We start from the raw sequence: 26,500 nt of genomic DNA on the forward strand, positions 1-26,500 counted from the left end.
CAGCTCCAGGGTCCCAGCAAGACATGGCAATGCACCCCACACAGCCAGCACAGCCAGGGCACAGCCAGACCCGCTGCCCCCAGGTACGGGACAAAGCACCCCAAGAAACTGCACCATGGCAGCAGGATGGCACATGCCCGAGCAGGAGCAGGGCCACATGCCAGGATAAAGTCCAGCCTCAGCACTGGCACTGGCCACAGGGAAGCTCCAACCTGCCGCAACCTGCTGCCAGCCCTTGCAGGGGTCCACAATGCCCTGCCCTGCATCCTCAGGGGACGCTCCAAACCCAGGCTGGCCAGCGCTGGTTCCAAGCCAGCCCAAAGCTGCTGTGACATGGGGCGAAGCTGTTTGCACAGCTGTGCACTGAACGGCTGAGCCAGCCCGGGGAAGGTGATGTTTGGAAAAGCACCAGCTTACCTGGGACTGGGTATGTGCAAATTGAGGCTAGGGGAAGGCACGACCCAGGGGCAGCCTGATGGGCAGTGGAGCCCAGGCAGGGGGTTGCTGGCCGTGTATCCTGCCTCTATTTTATTATTCATTTGTGAATGAAGTTCGGACTTCAATTAGTGGTAGAAACCATCCTGGGAGTCTGAAAGCCATTACCAGAGGCCCAACCCAGCCGCCTGGTGGTCACCGCGATGTCAGAGAAGGGGATGCCCCGAAGCTCGGGGGGCCGGATCCTGAGTGCCTGCAGCTGCAGAGGGGACAAAGTGCCCATGAAGGTGGCAGGAGCTGTGCCACAGGCACCGTCCGGGAGTCCCCCGTGTGTCCTCGGCATGCGGGGAGGGTCCCTGCTTCCGCGAGTCCGACCCCCCGCCGCAGCCCCTCGCATCTCCCCTGCCGCCCCCCGAGCCATGCTCGCATGGCGCCGAGGGTGGCGCGGGGGCGCGCCGTGGTCCCGGCGGTGGTACGCGGAGGCGCGGGAGGAGGGCTCCCTCTCGAGGCCCCGGCTAGCACTGCCGGGCCCGGGGCAGCGCCCGCCCACACGGGGCCGTGGACCGGTCCCCGCGGGACTTGTGGCAGTGAAGCGGCAGCGGTAGGGGACAGCAGAGGAGCAGCAACGAGCTGCCCGAAGAGGTGGCGAGAGCCACCGGAGCGGCCTCGGCAGCCGCCGGCTCCTTCAGGTCACCCGTTTTCTTCCTGTCGTTGATGAGCCAGGTTTGGCTGCTTCACTCCTGGAAGAAGCCAAAAACCAAGTGATGGGTTATAGCAGCTGAGGGGAGTCCCCCACACCAGAGTTTGTCCCTCGTCCTCCACTATGAATATCAACGGTTGATTTAGCAGAAAAGTGACTCCCAATGTGGCAGAGACTCACCCAGCAGTGAGTGTGCGGCCTCCCATGGAGGCACTTCCAGCGGGCATGTTGTCTGCCCCACAGCTAACAAACGTCTCCTCTTAATCATCTGGATACAGCATGTTGTGAATTCTGGGCACCTAGATCAGGCATTCTACAGGATGACCCAGAGAAGATATCTTACCACTTCCTCATGCATCATGTTGGCACTCACTGACATTTCTTGTCCTCCTTCCCATGAGCAGAACTCAAACTTGATCTAACCAAGATGTTCCTCTGCCTTCCCAGCCCATGGTCCACACTGCTGTCCTCTGTCTGACCTTACATCTTCTCCCTGCGCAGGGGGCAGCACAGGACAAGCACCCACGGGAGCACCTTGGGAGGCTGGAGCTGGATAGATGCAGCAGGACATGAAGGACCAGTGGTGGGTGCCCTCCTCCCCAGGGGCTGGAAAGCTGCTCAGTGTCATGATGTCACCTTCACACATGGCGGGACAGGATTGTCCAAGTGGTGGCAGAAGAGCTCAGTCACCACTCAGCACCAGGTGAGGGTCTGAGAGAAGACACGGATGGGAGCACAGAGGTGACAGCACAGCACCAGGGAGCAGTGACCCTGCCCGGGACAGCAGTGACCCCCACCCATGACAGAGCAGCAGGACTTGAGCAACAGTGGGATGGGACAGGGCCAGATGACACTTCAGGGAGCAGGTGGTGGCCATGGCGCACTCGGTGCCATAATCACAAACACTCGATCATCCCCCAGTGCACTTGGTGATACCCCCAGGACACCAGCACATCCCCTGGTGCACTCAATCCACCTTGGGACACTCGGTGTTGTCACCCCTAGGGCACTGGTGCTGTCACCCCGGGGCACTGGTGCTGTCACCCCCGGGCACTGGTGCTGTCACCCCGGGGCACTGGTGCTGTCACCCCCGGGCACTGGTGCTGTCACCCCGGGGCACTGGTGCTGTCACCCCGGGGCACTCGGTGCTGTCACCCCGGGGCACTGGTGCTGTCACCCCCGGGCACTGGTGCTGTCACCCCCGGGCACTCGGTGCTGTCACCCCGGGGCACTGGTGCTGTCACCCCCGGGGCACTCGGTGCTGTCACCCCGGGCACTGGTGCTCTCACCCCGGGGCACTGGTGCTGTCACCCCGGGGCACTGGTGCTGTCACCCCCGGGGCACTGGTGCTGTCCCCCTTGGGACACTCTGCGGACCCCCTGCGCACTTGGTCGCGCCAGGTCCGCCGCTCCCTCTAACGGCCAAAGGGGCGCTGAGGGGCGTGGCCGGGGCGGGTACACGGAGCCAATAGAGAGCGGGGGGCGTATCCGGCACGGAAGAGGTTGCGGAAGCGGCGGGCGGGGCAGCGGAGCCAATGGTGTGCTGAGGGCGGGGTCAGGCGGCCAATGGGGCTCGCGGGGCGTGTGACGCGCGCGGGATGCGGCTGCCGGCGGCGGTGCGGGAGCGGGTGGCTGCGGTGCACGGCGGCGTGGGGCTGGCCGAGTGCTTGCGGCTGTACGACGGCTGGGCCGCCTGCTACGAGCAGGTACCGCGCCGGAGGGCCGGGAGGATGCTTCGCTCCGCTCCCCTCCCCTCCCCTCCCCGGCGCCTCTGACAGCCGTGTCCCGCAGGATGTGGCGGCTCTGGAGTACCGGGCGCCGCACCTGGCCGCCGCTTCGCTCGCCTTCGCCTTCCCCGCGCCGCCCGCAGAGGCGCGACTGCTCGACGTGGCCTGTGGCACCGGGCTTGTAGCGCGGGAGGTACCGGCCGGGATGGGGATGGGGAGGGCGGCGCGGCGATGGGAGATAACGGAGCCGTCTGTCACCGCAGCTCCACCGCCGCGGCTTCCGATGCCTGCACGGGGTGGACGGCAGCTCGGGGATGCTGGAGCGGGCGCGGAGCACGGGGCTCTACCAGGAGCTGCGGCAGTGCGTCCTGGGCAGGGAGCCCCTGCCTGCACCCGCAGGTAACGGGACGGCACCGGTGGGGACGGGCTGCCCCGGAGGGTCCCCCCGGTGATCCACGCTTGTCCCCCCAGAGCACTACGACGCCGTGACTGTTGTGGGGGCCCTGGGCGAGGGGCAGGTGCCGAGCGCGGCCGTGCCGGAGCTGTTGCGTGTCACCAAGCCGGGTGAGGGGGTGTCCCCCGTTGTCCTCTCCCCGCCGGGACCCCACGACAGGGACACGAGTCCCGGTGGATCCTGGTCCCCTGCTGGGTGCTGGCCCCCCTGCGCAGCCAGGACGTGCATCCAGGACGTGGCCTTGTCCCTGCGGCAGGGTACAGGCAGGAACTTGCAGTGGCACCCTGGTCCTGCCTGCTGGCAGGGGGACGCAGCAGGAGGCGGAGATGGCACTCCTGGGCACAGCAGCCTAGGCTCAGGCCTGGCGTCCTGCCTGTCCCCTGCCCGCAGGCCTGGCAGGGTCTCGCTGCCTCCCCGTGCTCCCCCTTTCCGAGGGGAGCCATACCCAGCAGGGAACACCCGGCGTCAGCGTCAGTCACCCGTCCCCTCTCTCTGCAGGAGGCTTTCTCTGCCTGACAACCAGGAGCAACCCCTCGAACCTGCGATACAAGGCAGAGCTGGAGGCGGTGCTGGAGGAGCTGGAGAGGCAGGGAGCCTGGCAGAAGGTGCTGGTGCAGGAGGTGGAGCGCTGGGAGAAGGCCACCTCCGAGGAGGAGAGCACCCAGGGCACCGGCTACATCTCCGGTGTGGTCTACGTCTATCGGAAATGCCCCGTGCCCCCCCTCGAGGAGGGTTGAGAGCCAACGGCCTCTGAGCTGGGGGTGAGCACTTGGCCCCTTGTGAAACCCAGTCCTGGAGCAGGGCAGCTGCTGTGGGGTGACAGCGGTTTTGGGGAGTCCCTGCATTTCCTTCCCTGGCTCCTTCCCCCGGAGGTCTGGGCCCTGGGGACCTTGCCTGCTTTTCAACATGGGGAGGGTCTCCTGGGCTCTGACATTCAGGTGCTGTCCCCCACACCATGATGTCTCACAGACCCACCTGGCTGTCCAGAACCATCTCCAGTTCGGGATGTCTTCTCCTACATGTCCACCTCTCAGCCCTCATGGTCAAAATCTGGATTCTTCTTAATCTTCCCCACCCCAGACCCCCGTGGTCTTTACCTGGGGACTGCTGGAGGAGGGTCCTGTGGTTTCCCATACTTGTACCCCCAGGAGTTAATCCAGCACCCAGGAGAACTCCACACCCAGACCAGGAGCTGCTGTGCCAAGACAACACCCAGCCAGAGAACTTTTCAAAGTGCCACAACGGCCTTTCATCCTACAGCAGTTGCTTAAGTTTCTCATTTTCCTACAGCTTTGTAGTTAATGATCTGGGTGGGAAATAAGGCTGTAAGGGACTTGAGGAGCCGCCCAGCATCTCCTGCCCAGCCTGTTTCCCAAGCCCCTCACCATGCTGCTTCCACTCTTCCTCCTCCACTGCTCCCTTGGGAAGATTTTTACCCAAATCTCTTGATGGGATATTTCTTTTTTCCCTTGTCTGTTCCTCCAGACCTGTTCTTGCTCGTCCGGTTCCCATGGCCCTGGGGAACAGGTTACTTCCTTCCCCTCACAAGCTCTTGTGCCTGTATCTATCCCCATCTCCCACCCAGAGCATCTCAACCTCCCAAACTCATGCTGCCCATGGCTCTTGTCATTCCTCCACATTGCCCACCCCACCCCGACCAGATCTTGGGGTCCCCTTCATGGGTAGCTGCCCTGCTTCCCTCTCCCCCCTCTTTGTCCCCAGCACTGTCCCCTGGGCAGCTGGGTGTTGTGGCTGTCCCCATCCCTGCACTTGGCTGTTTAATAAACCCCTTGTCTGCCACTGCACATTTTTCCTGGAGCAATGGGGCTGTGGGGAGGGCAGCCATGAGCCGGGGAGGCAGGGGTTGGCCTTTCCCTGAGGTCCCCTCCCAGTCTCCAAGGGCCAAAAGGATGGAGCTCTGGGAGCCTGGTGTCCCTCCATACCCCTTTTGGCTCTCAGCACCCTCTCCCTGCTTCAGTTTCCCTGCTGGGAGCATGCAGGGAGCGCTCTGCCTGACTGTTGTCATGTCCTCCCCGCATTGCACTGCTTCAGAACCAGCCCAGGCAGCCTCAGTGGCACCAAGATGTTTATTGCCCTTGGAAAGCACAGCCCCTGCAAGCCAGGGAAGGGCATCCATGGGAAGGACTGTGCTGGGGGTGCAGCAGCATGGGGATGGGTAGGAGGAGGCAGCGCATGGGCAGGGGCTGGGGTGTCTATGCAGGATGGGGATGGTGGTGCTGTCCCTTGGGCAGGTACCCAGGTGCGGTGGCTCACACATAGTCTTTCATGGCATAGCCCATCGGGGTGCAGGTTTTCACGGCTCTGTACTTCTTCTGGTAGGGGTCCTGCTGGGATGGGGGTCCTGCACAGCACAGGATGCCCCCACCAAAGAGCTGCAGGGCACTGGAAGCCCAGCCAATGTAGAGGGCAGCTCCCAACTCCCTCTTGAGGGCCTCAGGCACCATGGGGTTATAGAAGTTGCTGACAATGCTGTTGGCAGACCAGGAGATAGGGATGAGGAGCAGGATGCTGGCCAGGACAAAGGTGGCACCTGCCACCACAGAGATCTTGGTCTTGGTGTTCTTGTCATCCACGCAGCGGGTGCAGTCCGCTCCCGAGATGGAGGTGAGGAAGGCAAAGAAGGCCACGAATATGGAGGTGACCACCAAGGCGCGAGCCGCTTGCAGGTCGGAGGTGAGCTCCAGGAGGGAATCGTAGCCCTTGCACTGCAACTGCCCCGTGCTTTCATACACGCAGTTCATCCACAGCCCTTCCCAGAAGACCTGGGCCACCACGATGTTGGAGCCGATGAAAGCCGTCACCTTCCACATGGGCAGTGCGCAAGTGAGGATGGAGCCGAGCCAGCCCAGCACAGCCAGCATCAGCCCAGCCAACTGCATCGTCACCGTTGCCATCAGCACCTGTGGGGACAGCCACAGCCATCACTTGCATGGCCACAGTCAGGGGCTTCCCAAAGAGAGGGGGTGTCCTGCTGGGTGCATCCTGTACCCATCTGCATGGGAACAGCTGAAGACCAGCATGGGGATGTGTGTGGCATGAGGGATTGATGGCAGGCCATGTTGACCTGCCTGGGGACACCATGGCATGGGGAATTGCTGCAGGAAAGCATGAGGGATTGATGGCAGGTCATGTTGACCTGCCTGGGGACACCACGGCATGGGGCAGGATGGCATGAGGACACCATGGGATGTTGCTGCAGGTCAATATGAGGACACCTGTGGCAGTAAGCACTCAGGTCCTGAGGAGGCCAAGATGCAGGAGCCCCCATGTGTCATGGAGCCCACACAATATCCCCGCAGCTCAGGGCAGTCCTTTGCCATTGCCCCATCCCTGCCAGGACAAGTGCATGGCTGGTGTCAGGGAAGGGATGGCTTCCAGGGAGCGGAATGATGGGCTCATTGTGTCCATCCTGGCATGCTCTAACCCCATATCCTGTTATGCACAGCCCCTGCCCTGCTCCACCACTGGTGATTCAGCCTTCTTGGCCATGACAAGGACATGGTACATTACATAAAAGTAGACATTATGAAGAAGCTCTTCCCTGTGAGGGTGCTGAGGCGCTGGCACAGGGTGCCCAGAGAAGCTGTGCCTGCCCCATCCCTGGCAGTGTTCAAGGCCAGGTTGGACACAGGGACTTGGAGCAAGCTGCTCTGGTGGAAGGTGTCCCTGCCCGTGGCAGGGGTTGGAGCTGGATGAGCTTTAAGGTCCCTTCCTACCCAAACCAGTCTGTGGTTGTATGACTCTGTGAGCATCACGCTGGGGGCCACAGGCAGCCCCTGCCCTCACTGCAACACCATCTGCTCCCTGTTCAGGGGCAGGTTTTGCTTTGCCCTTGGCAGCCACGCTGCAGCACCCTTTGGACCTGGGATTTCCTCTCTGGGGTGCTGGAAATGGGTCAGAGGTCAGGCCTGCCTCTGAGCCTGGCTGTGGTGCTCAGCACTTTCAGCGATACCTGAATCCTTTATACCAGGAGCAGCACCAAGAGCCCCAGGAAGAGGCTGCAGAGCCGAGGGTCATGCAGGCATCACCCCTGTAAGAGGGGTGGCGCTATGGGAAGGGGGGATACATTGGACACAACAATAGCTCCAGCACAGTCACACGCAGGCACCGTGTACCGTGGCTCAGCCCAAATCTCTGTACAGTCCCACATGGAGCAGAGCCCAGTGCTGCCATGGGGCAAATTGCACCCTGCGCCCATGGGTGCTCGCACCCACACCTGGTGGCTGCAGCCAGCAGAGTTTTTATGACCCCCAAGCAGCAGTGGGGTATCGGCCGAGCCTGGCACACCCTCTGGCACGCATGGCAGGTTTCACCCTCCTTTCTCTGATCCCAGCTTCAGTTTCTCCCACATCTCCTTCCTTATTGCAGCACCGCTCCTTCCCCAGCGCCTTCCATCCCTTGGCATCCTGATGGATACCCAGGGACTTTGCCTCTGCTGGTCCACAAAAGCCCTTTTGGACCAAAACTAAAGTCACTCTCCCCAGGAAAGGGAGACCAGCCTCCAGGCAGGCCAGGGGGCCAGGATGACAGGAAGCCATCCCAGGCATCCTTCCCCAGCCAGCAGGACCCTGGACCACAAGAGACACCCAAAATGGGGTTCATGCCTGCCTGCAGCAGCAGGTCAAGCACTGTCCCTCTGGGTCCTGGCAGGGATGCTCGCAGGAGCATCACACTGACATTTCCACCCAGCCACCAGCACCATTCCCATTCCAGGGATGGGGAAGCTGGGAGTCCTCTAGCTCCCGCACCCAGATGAGATGCCCAGAGCCAGGCAGCCAACATCGCCCCACATCCCAACATGCCCCAGTGCAGAAGGAAGATGTTCCCAAGCCTGCACCCCAGCACAGCTTGCCATGCTGGAAGTGAGATAAGCAAAACAGTCAGCGTTGCCCACGCCGGCCCCGGGGTGCTCCCAGCCAGGGCTGTTGGATGGCCCAAGGGCCAGTGCTTCCCAATCCACCCTCACCAGCACCCATCACCTTCCTGCTCGGCGGGAGGATCCTGCTGGGACAAGCATGTGTCAGCCGCAACCGGCACCACCACAGCATTGTGCTGCAGAGGCACCCATTGACGTGAGGAGGGGAGCAGTGGGTGATGGCAGGGCTGGAGCAGGGGTCAGCACTGTGGGAGGCTCCAGGGAGCGGATTTGGGGATCTCAGAGGGATGGGGATCTGTGTCACTGTCACCAAGGCGGGTTTGGAGAGGGTAAAGAAAACGAAGCACAGTGAGGTCTGAGGAGCTACCGTTTAATGTGGGAAGGGATGGAGGGCAGCAGGGACGGGGAGCACCATGAGCCACCCACGCCTGGCCCGAGCACCCCACTTGGGGAATGCCAAGCGGGACCAAGGGGCTGGGTGCACCCCACAGGACTGGGCTGGGGAGTCTTCCCACTCTGTGCGGGTGCAAAGCCCTGCTCCACTCCCTGACTGGTTCTCCCAGCCCAGCCACTGCCTTCCCACTCCCAGGATAATAATGCTCCCACCCCAGGGAGCTGCTGCGAGAATCCCATCAGTAGAGCCACTGCAAGCCCTAAAAGTAGGTCAGTCACGACGCAGGGTACTGGCAGGAGAGAGCCCCTGCTGCCCCTCAAAACCCTGCCGGGGTTTGCAGAGCCGCCATGTCCCCATGACCACTGGGACAGGTTTCGTCCCACCATCACCGCCACCCCACCACGAGGGACGCATCCCAGGGGAGGTTTTACCCATTGAGAGTCCTGTGCCACCTGCAGGACTGGCCCCGGGAGCTGCGTCACCACGCGGCACACCCCGATACCGGGAGATGCTCCAGGGAGGGGATCGGGTGATGCCTTGGAGAAGATGCCGCGCTGGGCGCTGTGTGGGGAGTGGGACCCCCACCGGGGTGGGCAACCAGGGCAGAATCTCCTTGTTCCCCGACTCAACTGAGATTAAAGAACCAGCTTCAATCCCCCGTGGAACAAAGGCAGCTCTGTCTGCCCGTCCTCACAGCGGCGCGGCTCCCCGCCAGTCCCCAGCCCGGCCAGGAGGGTCCCAGCTCCCTGGTGCAACTCGGCGGGTCCAGGCAGGCGCAGCAGCTCCTAGACATAGTTGCTGGTTGGCAGCGAGCGGGCGGCTGTAAACTTGGCAGAGTAGGGCTTCTCTCCACGGGGCGGGCAGGAGCAGCAGAGGACCCCCCCACTCAGCAGCAGCAGTGCGGAGGCTGCCCAGCCCACGTAGAGGGACGACCCCAGGTCCCGCTTCTGTGAGTTGGTGACCAGTGGGTTGTAGAAGTCCTGGATGATGCTGTTGGCTGACCAAGAGATGGGGATGAGGATGAGGATGCCGGATATGATGAATATGATGCCAGAGAGGACCATGACCCTGGCTTTGGCGGTGTCGTCCTCCACGCAGTTGGTGCACTTGCCACCGGTGATGGCGAGCAGGGTGCCCAGTATGGCCAAGATGATAGACACCACCACCATGGCACGGGCGGCTTGCAGGTCCTGCGGCAGCGCCAGCATGGAGTCATAGACCTTGCACTGCATCTGTCCCGTGCTCTGCACCACGCAGCTCATCCACAGCCCTTCCCAGATGATCTGGGCTACCACAATGTTGTTGCCGATGAAGGCTGTCTCCCGCCACATGGGCAGCGCACAGCAGAGGATGGAGGCCAACCAGCCGATGACGGAGAGGGCAATGCCCAGCACCTGCAGCCCCATGGAGGCCATCACTTGCTGCCTGCACCACTGGCCGCCTCCCACAGCGCAGTGCCGGCTGTGGGACCACGGCAGGTATTATATGCCTTTGCCGAGGGAGGAGCACCACCACTGCCGCCGTCCTGCCGCCGGCACCGGACAGAGGGGTAAAACCAGTTTCCCAGGATTCCTCTACTTGCATTTCTCCCTGCAGCAATGACACTTAATATCCCGGCTGCTCTGGCGGAGGAGGATGCCAGGGACTGGGATCAGGCCACCCAGGCAGGGGAACATGTCCCACTGCTGCCCACGGGTGGGCAGGAGATGCCAAGGGCAGCCACCAGGGCTCAGCCTGGGATGCTGAAGGAGAAACGCTGGTGTCCAGGCACCAGGATGTCTCTGACATCACTGCCAGCCCCTCCTGCCCCATCACTTGGATAGGGTCTCTTCATGCTTTTGTGCCTCAGTTTCCTCCCAGCTCATGGGGCAGCTGCTCCAGCAGCAATCCCATCTCTGGCCCCCCATAGCCCCGTGCCAGGGAGCAGCACGCTGTCGAGGCCCCACTGCCGGGCTCCATGCCCAGGCAGGACACAAGCAGCTCTTGTTTGTTGCTTGGCGCCTGCACCAGTGCTTCCCAGCCCTCCGTCAGGCCTCGGGCAGGAGGTGTCACCACCCAGACCCACAAACCGGTTGGAGCAGCTGCCAGCTTCCCGCAGAGGAGAGGCAGCGCTGTCCTGGGCCATGGGGGGCCAGACCCCAGAACACATCCCACCTCGTGCTGCGCTGCCCAGCCGGCGTTCACACACCCACGGTGGCAGGGCTGCAGCACCCCCCTGCCTGCGCTGCCTGGGCTGCCAGCCAGCCATAAGGGTCAGGCCTGCAGGGGACAGAGGTGGCTTTAAGGTGGAATGGTCTGGTTTGGAAGGGACCTTAAATCTCATCCAGCTACAACCCCCTGCCATGGGCAGGGACATCTTCCAATAGAGCAGCTTGCTCCAAGCCCCTGTGTCCAACCTGCCCCTGAACACTGCCAGGGATGGGGCACCCAGTTGTGTTGGTACATTTGGGTACAACCAGCCATACCCGCTGGCTAGGTTGTGCTGATGTTTCACCAGCCCAGCTTAACCCTGGGCCTCTGGAAAAGATAAGAGGGCCTGAGATTATCTCGGTTTACCTGAGCACTGGCGTTACTGATAGGATCCACTTGCTGTGCTATTTGCAGCTGCTGCTGCTCACACCAGGATGTCCCTGGGCAATGTGCCCCAGCGGGATGAGCCAGGTGGTCCATGCACTGCAGTGCTGTGAGGATGCCAGTGCCCAGCGCAGTGGGAGCAGGCACAGCATAGCTCAGGCACTCGGGGACACTCGGGTCTCACTGCAGACCCTGACTCATGGGGACGAGGCAGCATCCTGCCTGACCTGTGCTGAAGCAGCCACCCAGGCACCAGGCCACACTGGGATGCTCCATCCATCTGTCCTTCTGGAGCACCTGCATTGCTTGCATTCCAGCATTCTCACCCCAGGGCCGGAGCCTCGTGGTCAAGGGCTCCTTTTAATATGCAGGCTCCAGAGCACTCCTGTCAGGGCCTGAGGCTGAGCATGGCTTTCACCTCCCAGCACTGCCATAACCACCACATTATTTTGGGCTGAAGAGGCACGGGCCCTCGTGTATGTGCAGCGTGCATGGGCCATGTCCCCACAGGCACATGGGGACATGCCTCTGGGCTGGGGACAAATAGCAAGGTGGGGACAGGGACTTCCCCGCATGCAGGGCATCAAAGGTCTGAGCTGCTCCTGCTCCCCCTCAGAGCCAGGGCAGGCGCCAGCAGGGCCCTTCAACATCCCATTACTGTAATTAAAGCCAGAACGTGACATATATTCAAACTGGCGTCTGCCACCCAGAAACAGTCCCCATTCCTTTCCCCACGTCCCCTGGTGATGCACTCACCAGGCAGCACAGCCAGCCCCACATCACCAGCAGGACAGATGGACGCAGGCCTGGAGGGGGACAGAGGCAACAGCCAACCCTTGGGGCAGCATCCCATCCCAGCACCAGCACCTTGTTCCCAGCACCCACTGAACCAGAGGATGCAGCACTGGTGGCACCAGGCACCACAGAGCCATTGGGGCCATCACTGCATGGGCACCAGCCCCACAGCCCCATCCCGGCTGCTCGTGCCTGGTGCATCATGCAGGACATTCACCCCAGCTTTGTCCAGCGGCACCTGCAAGGAGACACGGCACAGGCACGTGTTCTGATGGACTACAGCCGCCTGCTCAGAAGGGATCTCCTACACCCCAGAACGGAGTGCTCATCCCATACCAAGCCTTTGCTACACAGGGCCTACCCCAGCACCCATCTGGATGCCCACCCTGCCCCAAATCCAGCAGGATTTGTAGGATGAAGGAGTTCTGAGCTCCCATCCCTGCTCCACTGCACACTAATGGGTTTAGCGACAACAGAGTTCCTGTCATGGCACATCGGCCACCAGCCCTTTGTGGCCAAGAAACGCCTTCCACTGATGGGCTCTGCTTCACTGGGATGGGGACATGCTGCAGCCCCATGGCTGGGCAGGGAGGCCATCCCCAGCCAGGGAGGTGGCATTAAACCCAGCATCACTGGGAGCACAGCAGAGGCTGCACCACCCTCATCTTGCTCAGGGCAGAGGATGCCCCACAGGGAGAGGGTTCTGGGGCACAAATCCTCTGCCAATAGGCTTGGGGACATCCCCACCCAGGACGCAGGGGACATTCCCACCTCACCTATGCACAGCTCTGGCTCAGACCTGTGCTTTGCCGAGAGCCACTCACTCCCCAGCACGCACGCATGGATTCTCTGCCCCGGCTACCTTGAGGTCCCGAAAAGGCAGTTGACGCTCACCAGCAGCAATCCGCCAGGATCTTGGGCTTCACATGGGCCGAGTGAGGCACGGCCACCACCCCTCCCCCTCTGCCAGCAGCTGGGGATTATTTACCTGCAGCCCAGAGACTCAATGTTCCCAAAAAATAGTCCTTGCCAAACATAACCCCCCTGACCAGCTCAAATCTGTGGAGTCAGGTTGTTTCCCACTATGGGAAAGCAAAGTCTTATCAGCGGGGCAGGAGAGGAGCTGTGCAGCAGGAGCTGTGGGGTCCCTGGGAGGATGCTGCTGCAAGAGACGGGACCTTCAACCTGAAGTCACTTCGAAAATCAGAGCCCAGCCCAATTTGCTGAGCAACAAGTGGCTCTGAATGGCAAAAAAATACACCCGAGTGCTGCCACAGTGGTTGTCAAAGGGATGGGGGGGACAATGGCCGTGGCTCAGGACAGGGGATGCGAGCAGTGCCATGGGGGTTCCCCTGCAGGCGATGCTCGGAAGAAGCGCGATGCTGTGGCAATGATCCGAAGCCATAGGGGTGGAGAGGCCCCCGGCACACTGAGGTTCCAGGTAACCCAGCATATCATGGGCTAGAAGCCACCCCCCTGCCACATCCCGCCGGATCACAGCCCCCACAACCCTCAGCTCCATCCCCACCGTGCCAGCAGACAGAGACACCATTGATGGTTGGAGTCGCCTTACCTGCTCCTCGCTGCCGCCAAAGGGGCTTCAACAATGGGCTGCTTGTGTGCCCTGGCTGGGGCAGAGCCAGCAGCCGCCCCACGCCTGAAATATAAGCAGCCAAGGCAGCACTTACCGCCCCTGCCCTGCTCCCCAGGGGCAACACGCCGTCACTGCCCAGACCACAGGGGAGTGGGAACACCCCAAACCCTGTGCGGATTCTGGGTGCACGTGAGCAGGACGCAGCCCCACAGTGCCCGGGGCAGTTTCTGCTGTCACCTCCAGCTCACGCTGGGGTGCTGGGTACACGGTGGGGACAGGGGGGTGCCTGCACTGAGGTGTCTTCCCCCGTCAGTGCCTGTGTCCTTCCCACAGCACAGGTCCACCAAACCAGTGATGCTCCTGTGATCCTTGGGTCTGAGCTTCATCCAAGGTCACCACATCATGAGGGTCAAACCTGTTCTCATGCAGTCACCCCACCTTGTCCCCATGCTGGGGGACCTGCTGCGGGTGAAACTCCCCACCCCCTCCCAGCTGTGGGAGAAAAGCAGAGGGGCTTCACTGGGGTGGGGGATACTGCAGCAGGAGGGATGGGGATGCTCCAGGACCCCTGCAGGGATGCTGGCCTCGATCCACTGCTGTCAGTAAAAACCGGCAGGCAGGTTTCCTAGCCACAAGAATGCAAGCTAAAGCGTGCCGGTGCCGGCACCCCGAAAGAGGGTGATTTGCCCCTTCCTCAGCTGTGAGTCAGGTGACAGCCACTGCCCCAGGCAGATGCAGTCTGTAGTTTGGGCAATTTGGGATGCCAGAGCCAGGACGCGGCGTGTGGGGCTCTGATTGCAGGGTAGGGGGCTGCCCGCCCTTTCTCATCCCATCCCTGCGCAAGTAGCCCCTACCCCAGGGGTATCCCCACTGCCCCATGCACCTGCCTGTGGTATTCCCCTCTTCCCCTGCTCCACAGCAGTACCCACCGGTATTGCCCCCTGCCCCACAGCCCTGTCTGGGGTATCCCATTGCCCCACAGCCCTACCTGCAGTATGCCCCCCTACCACACACTCCTGCCTGGGGTATCCCCATTGCCCCCCAACCCTGCAGCCGTGCATGTCCATGCAGCGGTTGGGGACATGTGCTGGTGTACTGTGTGCGCACCATGGGGTGCGCGTGTGTACACTCGTACCGCCGCCGTGCGCCTGTTCACCTGTCTGTGTGTCTGTGTGTTGAGGTGTCCCCGCCGGCAGAGGGTGTGTGTGTGTGTGTGTGTGTTGTGTGTGTGTGTGTGTGTGTGTGTGTGTGTGTGTGGTTGGGGGGGGGGGGGGTTGCACCTGCGCACAACTCGCACCCTGGGGCTGCTGCCCACACTCCTGCCTGCAGACCTGGCAGCCCTCGGCCACTTCAGACCACACTCAGTTTTGGGGGTGATGGAGCTGATATACCCACCATCACCTTCTGGCAGCACCAGCATCATGGGCACCCCAAGGTGCCCCCCAAGGGCCAGGACCCCCAGCATGCCCCCAGTAACAAGGGCACAAGGCCCTTGGGTGCTGCTTGCATGGGCTCTACTTCAGCAGCACATATGGGTACCCCCACAGCCACCAGCCCTGGCTGGCTGGGGTGGGACTTCAGGTGCCCTTGGAAGGTGATCAGGGTACAAACAGGTGGCAGAAGCCCACCTGGCCAGACAAAGGATGGTTTTGGGTTGCCATGGGGTGGCAGAGGCTAACCTGACTGGACATGGAATCACAGGATGGTGTAAGTCAGATACTGGTGTAAGTCAGATACAGGTTTTTGGAAGGGGATGAATACAGGGTGCTCGGGTAACATGGGGTGACAACAGCTGACCCAGCCAGATATGGGATTTTAAGGCTCTGTGGGGCATCCAAAGCCAAGCCCCCTGGCTGTGGATTGCTGTGGGATACAGGCAAGCAGATGTGGGGCTCTCCCATCGGTGCCTGAGAAGAGAGGGCTGCCAGGATCCCACCATGCTCTTGAGTAGTTAATAAGTTGTAGGGGAGATTTTAGTGCAGGCAGGAACAAGCCCATGTCCAGCAACCACATTCCTTGGGGGCAGGGGGTGTTGGGAATACCACAACTGCCACCAACACGCAAGACTGGGGGGGAGGGGGCAGTTGAGGGGGGACACACATGCACCCCTGAGCCATGTTTGGAGCGTGACTACGGCAGCCTTGCCTGCACCTGCCCTGTGGGTTTTGATTCCCTTCCTGCTCGGGGTGACGCTGCCGGGGCAGTTACATGCTTTATCAGCTTCCTTCAAGCCCATGAGATGTGAGCAGGATGAGTAAAGATATTTATCATCTGCCTGGGGATTCCCACCAGCACTCCCTGCCAAGGCAGGGTGGGAGCTGGAGGGGGGCTGGGCAGGGGGGACGCCCTCCAGCTCCCACCCTGCCTTGACAAGAAGCACCCATGGGTGCTCCTGTGCTGAAAGGCAAAGAGGTTGCACTTTGCACAGCCATGCTATTAAACGTGAGCACTGATAAGAAAGCCCCAGAAATACACCAAACCATGACCCACCAGTACCTCCTTGGGGAAGGGGGGAATGGCAAAGCTGAGGGATTTCTAGATCCCTAAGGAAGGGGTTTCAGAGGGTCGGAATGAGCAGTGCCATCGCCCTGAAACCAGGGGGATAGCTGTGGCTGGTGGCGTCTCTGCCCCCCCTCCCGCCTTTCTCCAGTATAACCTGGCGCCATCTCTGCAAACAAAGGGGAGGGTGTGGGACACGCAGGTGATGGTGACGATGACGGAGAAGCAGGAGAGGAGCGTCCAGCAGTGAAACCCCACCCGGGGCGGGCGCTGGAGCTGGCCCCGCCAGCCTGTATAAGTGCAGGTGCACCCAGGTGTAAGCTGATCTCCCACCGCAAGCAGCAACCGGAGAGCAGTGCGGTTTCGGTCCGTGGGTTCTCCTCCGCCATCGCCCGGCGCACGGCAGCAAAACCATCCACCATGTCGATGGCTTTGGAGATCAGCGGTGTGGCCTTGTCAGTGCTGGGTTGGTTGTGCAGCATCATCTGCTGTGCGCTGCCCATGTGGAGGGTGACGGCCTTCATCGGCAACAACATTGTGACGGCCCAGATCATCTGGGAAGGGCTGTGGATGAACTGCGTGGTGCAGAGCACGGGGCAGATGCAGTGCAAGGTGTACGACTCCATGCTCGCCCTGCCGCAGGACCTGCAAGCTGCCCGCGCCCTCCTGGTGGTGGCCATCGTCTTGGCGGTCCTCGGTTTATTGGTGGCTATTGTAGGCGCCCAGTGCACCCGCTGCGTAGAGGATGAGAGCACCAAAGCCAAGATCACCATCGCCTCCGGCGTCATATTCATCCTCTCCGGCATCATGACTCTCATCCCTGCCTCCTGGTCGGCCAACACCATCATTCGGGATTTCTACAACCCATTGGTGCTTGACGCGCAGAAGCGGGAGCTGGGAGCCTCACTCTACGTGGGCTGGGCAGCCTCTGCCCTCTTGCTGCTGGGGGGGTCCCTGCTGTGCTGCTCCTGCCCCCCCAAAGACGACAGGTACACCACCGGCAAGGTGGCCTACTCCGCCCCGCGCTCTGCTGTCACCAGCTACGACAAGAGGAACTATGTCTGAGACCCCTCGGGACCCCCCTAAATTCCCCACCCCCCTCCCCGGGACCCTCATCACCCTCCGTGGGGACAGGAAACAGAGGCACCAGGAGGGGGGGGCACGAAGGAGGGGACGGGGACGGCCGCGGGGTCAGGGCCGGGCTGTGTAAATAGAGACGGTTTCGGTTAAACAAGAGGCAGTTTCGGGTCGGCGGGAAGAGTGGCGCCCGGTGTGCCCCTGCCCACACCTACGGGACATGATAGGGATGGGGATAGGGATGGGAACGGTGCTCTCACACCCCCCCCCCCCCTTGGTATCCCTCCCCCCCTTACTGCTGCCGTCCGGGCACCGTCTGTCCCTGTTACGTGTTGTTCTGTACCGGTTACATTTGTCAATAAACGTGTCCTGTTTTGGTAGCCCGAGTATCCTTGGGGAGTGAGGGGGTAAGATCCCACCTGGTGCGGGAGGGGGACCGGGATCCAGTTCCCCAGCAGCCACTCCGCACCCTCTGCCACCGCAGCTCCACTGCAGCACCGGGTTTGGGGACGGGGCTGTCCTCCCGGCTCGGGGGTCTCTGCCCCCCCTCCGCCCATTTGGGGCAGCTTTCCGGCAGCCATCGGGGCGGGAGGGGAACGGGCAGCGGCACTCCCTGCCTGCGCGGTCCAAAGTCTGGCAGCACAGACGGAACACGGGGTGCTTCCCCCTCCCCTCCAAGAGCCGCGGCGGGGCGAGGCCGCCTGTGTACAACCGCTCCCACCGCCCGGCCCGGCCACGGCCTCGCAACGCTCCAGCGGGCAGAGACAAAGGGGAAGGAGCGACGCAGGTGCACGGGCAGGACCCGAGCCTCGAGCAGGCAGCGGGGCCGGGCAAGCAGCGGGGCCCGGTAAACAGGCCCCGAGCGGCTGCCGCCGCCGCCGCCCGCCCGGGGGCTCGGAGCGGCTCTCGGGAAAGCACTGCCCGCGGGCGCGGCGGGAAGATTTGCTGCCCTGCACGGCCTCGCCGGCGGGGGCGGCCGGGAAAAGGCAGGAGCGGGCAACGGGAGCCCGCGTCTCCCGCCCTCGGGGCCCCGCCCGCTTCCTGCCCGCGAGGACCCCTCGCCCGCTGCCCGGCGGCAACGGGGATCGGCGGGGCGGGGGCACGGCGTGTGGCCGCCCTCCCGCCACCAGGGGGCGCCCGGCGGCGGGGCGGGGCCGCCGGCACGCACAGCGTCACGGTCTGCCCGCCGGCCGCCATGCTGCTCCGCCGGCTGCCCCGAGCCCGCGCCCCGCCGCGGCGGCTGCGCCCCCGCCCGCCTCCCGCCGCGCGCTCCGTGGTGACGTAAGCTCCCGTCCGCGCGCGGGGCAGGGGGGGCTCTGGAGGCCGAACCCCGCTCCCGCAGCTTGGGGCCCTGGCTCCGGGCTGGCCCCCAGCGCGCTCTCCCCGCAGCTCCGTGCCGCTGTCCCACGGCGAGGAGCGGGGCCGCGCGGACCGGGCGCCCCTCGTGCTGCTCCACGGGCTCTTCGGCAGCCGCGCCAACCTGCACGCGGTGGCCAAGGCGCTGGTGCGCGGCGGCAGCGGCACGGTGAGGAGGGGACCGCGCTGGGCACTGCGCGGGGGTGGCGCGGGGACGGCGGTGACCGTGCCCCTGCCCAGGCAGGTGCTGACGCTGGACGCCCGGAACCACGGCAGCAGCCCCCACAGCGCGCTGATGACCTATGAAGTGATGAGCCTGGACGTGCAGCACCTCCTGACTCGCCTGGGCATCACCAAGTGCATCCTGCTGGGACACAGCATGGGGGGCAAGACGGCCATGACCCTGGCCTTGCAGCGGGTCGGCAGGAGCAGGGTGCTCGGGGCTGGGGGCTGTAGGAAGGGGGCTGGCACCGGGGGAGGGAGGGCTGCTTGTCTACAGAGGCAGGTTTTCTCCATCAGGGTCGGGGTGCTGTCCTGCTCAGAGCTGTAAGCCCAGCTGCAGGAGCTTGGAGATTCCCCTCGCTGAAACACAGGGAATCAGGGAAGGGCATGTGGAGCTCTCTGCCAAGGCAGGAGGGAGCTGAGAACCTCCCATGAGTCAGGCTGGGAGCAGAGCCCTGTGCCCCATCCCACTGGGGAGCTCCCAGCTGGCATCCGTCTGCCCTGCTTGTGTCCCCAGCCAGACCTGGTGGAGCGCCTCATCTCTGTCGACATTGGTCCCACCTCAACCGCACCCGTCTCCGAGTTCTCTGCCTACATCTCTGCTATGAAGTCAGTGAAGATCCCGGATGGTCTGTCTCGCTCTGCAGCCCGCCAGCTGGCTGACCATCAGCTGCGTCCGGTGGTCCAGGTAGGAAATTCTGTTCCATGGATGGGGTTTCTACTCCCAGCCCATCTCTGGGACCAGAGCACAAGGCTTTAGGCCCACAGGACTCCATCATAGAATAGTTAGGGTTGGAAAGGACCTTAAGATCATCTAGTTCCAACCCCCCTGCCATGGGCAGGGACACCTCACACTAAACCATGTCACCCAAGGCTCTGTTAGAATCATGACACAATCATGGGCAGCTGGAAGACATCTTACCAGGGCTGTGGGGCCACAGGGGAATGACAGCATGGGAGAAGGCAATGGAGGGCAGGATGGAGGGTGGCAGAACAGCTTGAGGGCTTTTTGCTTTTACTGGAGAGTGTGTGATCCCCTTCTGTGGCAGCACGCGCAGCTGAGGCAGTTCTTGCTCACCAACCTGGTAGAGGTGGAGGGCCACTACGTCTGGCGAGTGAATCTGGATGCTATTTCCCAGCACTTGGTAGATATCATGAACTTCCCCGTCTTCCACAAGTCGTATCCTGGCCCTGCACTCTTCTTGGGAGGATCTGACTCACCTTATATCAGGTGGGGCTGGAGAGAAGCAGTGTGAGGTCAGTGGTTCCACCCTGTGTGCTCTTCTGCAGCTGCCAAGGGTGGGAGAAAGCCCCCGAGATGGGGAAGGTTCTGGAGTGAGCTCTCTGCCTCCATCAGCCAGTGATAACAAAAATGCACTGGAGAGTGAGAGGGAACCTGAGGGCAGCTCCAGGCTTTCCCAGCAGAGAGTGGGACACGGTCAGACCTGGGACCCCTCTGCCTAGGGAGGGGAAGGGCAGATACCTGGGTGGGCCTCTCACCACATTTCCCATGGCATGTTCCCTTGTCCTGCAGGTCCGAAGACTACCCGGAAATCCAGCGCCTCTTCCCCAAAGCTGATATCCAGTACATTGCAGGGGCAGGCCACATAGTCCATCAGGATAAATTTGGGGAATTCATCACTGCTGTCCTCAATTTCCTGCCACCACCATAGTGCTGGGACCAGGTTCCTGCAAGCCCCATGTGGGTCCTGAGATGCTCCAGGCAGTGCTGCAGGGCTCTGGGCTCTGCGAGGAGGGATTCAGCCTGTGCTGGCTGCCCACCTGCAGCCCAGTCCTTTGCCTGAACTTGGAACAGAGAGGCACATCCATGCCACTGAGCTCTCCTGTCACCTTGCAGGGACAGGGGATGACACAGTCCAGGGACACTGCCCTGCCTGCGCAGCCTGTCCTGTCTGCACTGGCTTCACTGGGGTACCTCAAGCACTGGGCAGGGGCAGGAGAACCCTGTTGTACTGCTGCCAGACCACTGGTGATCTGGCTGTTGACTTTGCAGAACATGCAATAAAGCTGAATCCGTGCCAAGGCAGCAAATGGTTTGAGTCTGGCTGTGGAAGATGGGGAGCATTTGGTGGGCACAGGAAGTGGCTCTTGTGTCCCAGCAATATGGGGTGATGCTTCTGGGAGGTGACAACTGGGCTGGGCTTGTAACACCACAAGCTGTGGGAGCAGCACATGTAAGACATGGGTTTGAGGGTTTCTTGGCTTCCAGGAGGAATTGCATCCTTCCTCCTTGTCGGGGTAGCAGGAGGATGGAGGAGTGGGGGAAGCTGCCTCCTGAGCAGGGGGATGCTGTGAGCCTGCAAGGGGGAAGAATGAAAATTCCGCTGGAGCACATCTGCCTCCCTGAGCTCCCTCCGATTTCCCACCTCCTGCTTGCTCAAGTGTTCCCAGGAAGGCAACACAAAAGCAGCCACTGCTGGCCAGAACAACCATCCACCATGGGCTGTGGGCAGCAGCGCGGAGCCAACTGCTGTGAAACCCCTTTGTTAGGTGATGGGGCAGAGGCAGCTCTGGGGATGATGGATCGTCTCTGTTGCAACTAGGGACAGGCTCTGAGGACAGTTAAGAGAAACACTGACCAGCTTTGTGTTCAGTGCTCCAGAGTCAGGTGTCTGATGCTGCCTGCTTAGTTTGGGGTTTGGAGGCCACAAAAGGAAGGGACGATAGCACACCAAGGACTGTTTTATTCCAGGTCTGTTTGCAATTGCCTAGCAAAGGGGCACAAGTAGCTGGTTTAGAGATTTCCTCTTTCTGGGCTTTCCCTCTGGTCCTTCCTTTTCTGAAGAAGTGCCTCTCTGGAGCAGAGCCTTGAGCTCTCTGCTGTTACCTCCAAATTCAAACACTTGCTGTCCGTGTATTGATTTTTCACCTGTGAAGAACATTAGACTGAGAAAGCTCCTGAGACACAGGCTACTTCAGAACTCCTCTCCTGTGGCCAGCTGGGAGATGGGGATGGGGTCAGGCTGCTGCCTGGCCCCAGCTACTGGCACACAAATCCTTTGGGTATCCAGCCATGAGCTCTGGAGCCCAGGAGCAATGGGGAATTCCTCCCCCTCCTCCATGCTGGCTGGGTACTGGGTGTGGGGCACACACAAAAGACTGCCACAGATGTGTGAGGTGAAGAGACTCACCATAGTCAGGAGATCAGTGGCCTGGGAAGAGGTAAAACTTCCTGAGCATTGTAGTTCGCTCTTTCGATGGCAACTGCCGGGGGAATTTTCCAAAGGAATATTGGACCTGGGATGAGAATGACAGTGGGGAGAAATGAGAGAAGGTCTGTTCCAGGCATGGGAAGCATGAAGGGTGTCAGGAGGCATCCCCAGGGGCACCTCCAAGCACATGTGTGGTGGTTCAAGGGACACTAAGGGCTGCACCAGCACACCAGGCTCATGCGTGCCCACCATGTGGCAGACGATGATGCCTCCAGAGATCCAGCTGACCTTCCTGGCCAAACCAGACACACTGTGGACAGAGCCTGCTCCCCAGGGCTGAGAAATGGCCTGGCCTGAGCTCTGCTCCCAGCAGCATTCCTGGTGGCTGGCACAGCTGCATGTGCCGGCACTCCTGCAGTTACCTCACCTTTCGGAATAGCTCCTCCAAGTCGCTGTTATAGGCATGGTTTCGAAACTGCTCTATCAGGTGCTGGATGAAAATGCATCCTGTTACTGATCTCCAGGATACAGTATCTGGGGAGACAGGAGATGCCCAAGTGTGACTTCACTGGTATCTCTCGCTGCAACTGTGATTATCGTTGGGAGCCGGAGCAGGAGGCAGGTGCCTTCTCCAAGATCATTATATTTGACTCATCCAGCCCACAGCATGGAAAAGGACAGGGCACCCCGGGGAAGACAGAATGATGTGTTTTCTTCCAGCCTCTGCCCTCCCATGCTCCCAGCTACGCCAGCTGCTCAGCTGGCACAGCCTGGAGACATATGTTAACCAGCAGGAACAGACAGTTTGCCCTGGGCAGCCACTGTGGTAAGATCAATCAGCTGGGGAAGGAGCAGAGCTGATGGGGAGGGATGGAGCCAGGGCAAGCGAAAGCAGGCAGGGCACAAAGCTCTGGCCCTGGTGGCTCTGAGAGGGATCTGTGGGTGTCCTGGAGCAGCTGCATACCCTAGCATTGGAGGACACTGCCCTCTCCAGAGGCTGTTGGAGCATGCTCAAGCAGGCACCAGATGGAGGCCCAAGGAGGAGGACATGCGGAGGAGACCCATGGCATCAGGAGTAGGAATCCCCACTGCCCTCGCCTCCCCCCAGGCAGGGCACCTACTTCCAGGAGCTGCTCACCAGGTGTGGAGGAATGTAAAGTGGCAAAATCACTCTCCAGGTGGACTTCAAAGATGGCATCATCCTCCAGTGCTGCACAGGTGGTGTGAGCAGAGCTGGAGGCAGGCACGGAGAGGTCTGCAGCATCACTCACAAGCACAGAGCCCACCTTGCCTGGGAAGGCAGGGCCAGATATCAGCGATGATGGGGTGTCCCCACCCCATCCCGTTCTCGGTGCTCACATGGCCACTTGCAGGCACCTTGTGGTGGGGACTCACCTCCACGGCAGGACTGGATGATGACCACTTTGGGTTTGCCCAGCAGCGCCTGGCAGTGCTGGTTGTTGAACTTCTCATAGATGGTATTGAGGGAGAGGATGTCTGTGGCCTCGTCTCTGCTCTTGGTCCCACAGATCCCAGCCCTGACCCCATGGGACATGAAGACCAGGAAGGTGCTGTCAGAGGTGTGGTGCTCTTTGCGATCTGCAAAATCAGTCATGGTTGTAGCCATCTCCTACAAACCAGCACAAGGAAGGAACATCAGGAGAGCCAGCCACCAGGTCCCCAAGTCCCCCAGCACCAGCACACCCAAGGAGGGTCCCTGCACCACTCCTGGGGCCAGTGGCAGCTGCTTTGTACAGCCCTTTACCTCGGAAGATAAGTTGAGGTGGATGTCCACCACGTAGCCCAGTCCTTCAAGCAGCTCTCTCATCCCCTGCACATCCACTTCAGCCCCAACCCGCCGGCTCAGGTGTTCGAAGTCAATGTTGCAGATGAGCAGGGCCCTGCGGGTTCGCAACTCCCGCGGCAGATAGAGAGGATAGATCTGTGGGAATGGAGGGAGGCAGCACTCAGCAGCGGGTGGCTGGGTGCAGGGGCTTTCCTTGCGAGGCAGCTAATAGCAGAGAAGGTCCAGTGCTGCAGCATCCACATCTCCCCGTCCCTGGGGCATCTCCCCACATCTCCTGCCCTGCTCCTGGGTCAGCAGAGACCCTGACTCCTCTTGGTAAGCCCTTGCTTACTCCAGCAGGATGGTTGGGCCACCCTCCAGCACTCCTCTCATCTCCTCTGCCCACAGCACCTGGTCTCCCTCTGTGGCCCTGATGTGCTGGTACTCGCTTAGGGAACACTGCCGGATCCACTGCTGGCCTTGGATGGCAATGAGGGGGCTGGTGAAAGCCAGCTGCACACCTGAGGGCCCTGCAAGCAAAAAGCCCTCCAGTTACACTGGGAAGAGCCTGCAGCAAGAGGGGCCTGTTCCAGGCCATGTACAGGCAGGCAGAGCCAGGCACTGCCCCTTGGGGGTCCTTTTCAGCCCCATTGGGGATGGCCACCCCTGACAGCCCTGTCCTGACTGCATGCAAGGGGGACTCAGTGCCACAGAGCAGTGACACTGGGGGTGCTCAGCTGCCCCTTGCCTGTAGGCCTTGTACACTCACCAGGGCCAGGCCTCCTCCAGCATCCTGCTGGAGGCAATGGGAGCCCCAGCAAGGTCAGAGACAGACCACAGCCTCTCAACACTCACCCACATCAGTGGCCAGGCCCAGCTGCTCTGCCAAGATGCCATCGCGCTTCTGGAGGCTGTCGATGAAGATCTGGCTTGCACGGGGCCCCTTCAGGCGCACGCAGTCGATGAGGCAGCGGGCCTTGTCTGTGCGCAGCGTGTACCTATCCTGCACCTCTTCCACTTCCTCTTGGTTCAGCACCCCTCGGGCCATCAGCTCATCGAGCAGTCCGGAGATGAGTGGCTTGCTCGCACGCTCCACAAAGTCCAGCCGCACATTCAGGAGCAGCTTGTCTGCTGGGTGGACCCATCAGCGTCCCCCCCCAAACCCTTGCAGTGCCCGCTGCCTGCTCTGGGTGCTTCATCTTCCCTATTGCCCCTCCCAGGTGCTGATCCCCTCCTCAACACCCCTCCTGCTGTCCCCCTTTCCCCATTGCCTCCCCCAGGGGCTGCCCCCTTCCTTATTGCCCCCTCCCAGCTGCTGATCCCTCCCCTGCCATCGCCCTGTGTGATTCCCCTCCTTCCCCTGCCATCTCCCATCTCCCTCTTTTCCCACACATCCACAGAAAGTTCCTCGGGGGATATTTGCAAGGAGCAGGGCCCAGCTACTCAGGGACGCCATGTGCTGGACTCCAGCCTATGTACCATGCTGTGTGCATTGGGCCTGCCCGGGTGAGCAGGTGATGAGCAGCACCCTGGCAGTGCTCAGGCAGGACCCCATCCCACCACCAGCAGCCGCAGCACCGGCGGTCGCACCCACCTGTCATCACCCCCAGACAGGAGAAGCTGTCCCGGCTTCTTCAAGTCCTGAAATGAGTCTGTTTCTGGGGAGGTGGCGGGGAAGGGAGAAAAGTGAAGTGAAAGTCCAGAGCTTCACTTCCTGTTTCCTTGCAGCTGGGGCCTTGTCGTCCCAGGGCTGTCATCATATCCTGCCAAGCCCCTGTGGTCCTGCGAGCCCACTGTGCCTTGGAGCCAGAGACCCCATGTCCTTTGCAGCCACGCTCAGACGTCCTCCTGATGCGTGGATTGACTCCACAACTCGTTGAAGTTGTAAAGTAGGTATGCTTTATTCAGCACTGAGACGCACGGGGATAATTCCTCAAAGTCATGCGTGCCTCAGTGTTGTTTCCCTCTACATTTATTCTCTAAAGTTATGTATATTCATAAGGTTGCACAACACGCCTATACATATTCATGTCGTAGTCCCGCTTCATATTATAATGAGCCAGAAGGTCCTCTGCACCTGCGCAGTCCCCCTCTGGTCATGGGCAGGGGTCTCAAGATGAAGTAACTGAGTCTTCCTCCTGTGGGTAGGGGTCTTCAAGATGAAGTAAATGAGTCTTCCTCTTCTTGCACTTTTCACCTTTTAGTCTTCACATATGGCCTTAGGGTTTGGTCGGTATCCCAGCCATAAACCATCTGCTTGTCCCCCTTATCAGTAGATTCAGGCGTCTGCTTCTCCTTATCAATAGTTGCTTATCAATAGAACCAAGTGTCTGCTTTTCCTTATCAATAGGACCAGGTGTCTTTGTTCTGCTTAGCAGGCATTTACAACAGACAATACTTTTGTTTAAGCAAGGAAATTCCTCTAACCCCCCTTGTACAACCCCCCTGTACATTGGTCAACTCTCTGCATCACTCCCGGCGTGCTCAGCTCACACTGGGGCACCCACACAGTGTGACTGTCTCCAGCCCAGCAGCACCCAGCTCCCGCAGGGCAAGGAAGGGGTTCCCAGCCCTCCTGCACCCCTCATAGCCAGGCACGGTGCAGCTCCGCTAGCAGCCCACAGTCCCAGAGCCCAGCAGAGGTGGCCAAGGACCAACACCCCCTTCATCCTCACCAGACCTCTCTGAAGCTGAGCTCGGCTCATCCTTTCCTCTTTCCCTGTCTAGGCACTGGCGGCAACACCCCACCTCGGGCAGCAGAGGCCGGGTCCACCCGAGGGCTCTCCATCCCTGTCCCCACACGGGCTGCCTGCCCAAA

At 61.2% G+C, this 26,500-nt stretch overlaps 6 protein-coding genes across 8 annotated transcripts; 3 read left to right on the forward strand and 3 right to left on the reverse strand.

Annotated features, from left to right (window-relative positions):
• Positions 1–2,709: 2,709 nt before the first annotated feature.
• Positions 2,710–5,116, forward strand: METTL27 (methyltransferase like 27). Its single transcript, XM_062632075.1, has 5 exons — positions 2,710–2,840; positions 2,926–3,054; positions 3,125–3,260; positions 3,333–3,425; positions 3,814–5,116. The coding sequence occupies exons 1-5, from the start codon at positions 2,733–2,735 to the stop codon at positions 4,050–4,052; spliced, it is 705 nt and encodes a 234-aa protein (XP_062488059.1). The 5' UTR covers positions 2,710–2,732; the 3' UTR covers positions 4,053–5,116.
• Positions 5,117–5,395: 279 nt separating this feature from the next.
• Positions 5,396–9,163, reverse strand: LOC134170583 (claudin-4-like). The gene is made up of 2 exons (XM_062632076.1): positions 9,038–9,163; positions 5,396–6,236 (listed from the first exon to the last, which is right to left on the reverse strand). Exon 2 carries the CDS (start codon positions 6,228–6,230, stop codon positions 5,586–5,588), a length of 645 nt encoding a protein of 214 aa, XP_062488060.1. The 5' UTR covers positions 6,231–6,236; positions 9,038–9,163; the 3' UTR covers positions 5,396–5,585.
• On the reverse strand, positions 8,567–10,384 carry LOC134170585 (claudin-4-like). Its single transcript, XM_062632077.1, has one exon. The coding sequence runs from the start codon at positions 10,019–10,021 to the stop codon at positions 9,392–9,394; it is 630 nt and encodes a 209-aa protein (XP_062488061.1). The 5' UTR covers positions 10,022–10,384; the 3' UTR covers positions 8,567–9,391.
• Positions 10,385–16,321: 5,937 nt separating this feature from the next.
• On the forward strand, positions 16,322–17,525 carry LOC134170588 (claudin-3-like). The gene has a single exon (XM_062632083.1). The coding sequence runs from the start codon at positions 16,489–16,491 to the stop codon at positions 17,131–17,133; it is 645 nt and encodes a 214-aa protein (XP_062488067.1). The 5' UTR covers positions 16,322–16,488; the 3' UTR covers positions 17,134–17,525.
• Positions 17,526–17,627: 102 nt separating this feature from the next.
• On the forward strand, positions 17,628–20,514 carry ABHD11 (abhydrolase domain containing 11). 2 transcript variants are annotated; one of them, XM_062632082.1, is made up of 6 exons: positions 17,628–17,646; positions 18,535–18,670; positions 18,746–18,919; positions 19,241–19,411; positions 19,773–19,954; positions 20,258–20,514. In XM_062632082.1, the coding sequence occupies exons 3-6, from the start codon at positions 18,797–18,799 to the stop codon at positions 20,394–20,396; spliced, it is 615 nt and encodes a 204-aa protein (XP_062488066.1). In that variant the 5' UTR covers positions 17,628–17,646; positions 18,535–18,670; positions 18,746–18,796; the 3' UTR covers positions 20,397–20,514. The 2 variants fall into 2 exon arrangements, with proteins under 2 accessions (XP_062488066.1, XP_062488065.1); XM_062632081.1 differs by lacking the exon at positions 17,628–17,646 and adding an exon at positions 18,326–18,426.
• Positions 20,515–21,406: 892 nt separating this feature from the next.
• On the reverse strand, positions 21,407–25,315 carry LOC134170586 (caspase-1-like). 2 transcript variants are annotated; one of them, XM_062632078.1, is made up of 9 exons: positions 25,277–25,315; positions 24,538–24,813; positions 24,094–24,212; positions 23,662–23,838; positions 23,292–23,526; positions 23,035–23,187; positions 22,324–22,430; positions 21,876–21,981; positions 21,407–21,613 (listed from the first exon to the last, which is right to left on the reverse strand). In XM_062632078.1, the coding sequence occupies exons 1-8, from the start codon at positions 25,281–25,283 to the stop codon at positions 21,889–21,891; spliced, it is 1,167 nt and encodes a 388-aa protein (XP_062488062.1). In that variant the 5' UTR covers positions 25,284–25,315; the 3' UTR covers positions 21,407–21,613; positions 21,876–21,888. The 2 variants fall into 2 exon arrangements, with proteins under 2 accessions (XP_062488062.1, XP_062488063.1); XM_062632079.1 differs by lacking the exon at positions 21,407–21,613 and having other exon boundaries at positions 21,701–21,981; positions 24,538–24,810.
• Positions 25,316–26,500: the final 1,185 nt, after the last annotated feature.

The sequence above is a fragment of the Pezoporus occidentalis genome, unplaced genomic scaffold, assembly GCF_034315485.1.
Source record: "Pezoporus occidentalis ecotype Australia unplaced genomic scaffold, CSIRO_AGI_Poc_V1 ctg380, whole genome shotgun sequence".
NCBI lineage: Eukaryota > Metazoa > Chordata > Aves > Psittaciformes > Psittacidae > Pezoporus > Pezoporus occidentalis.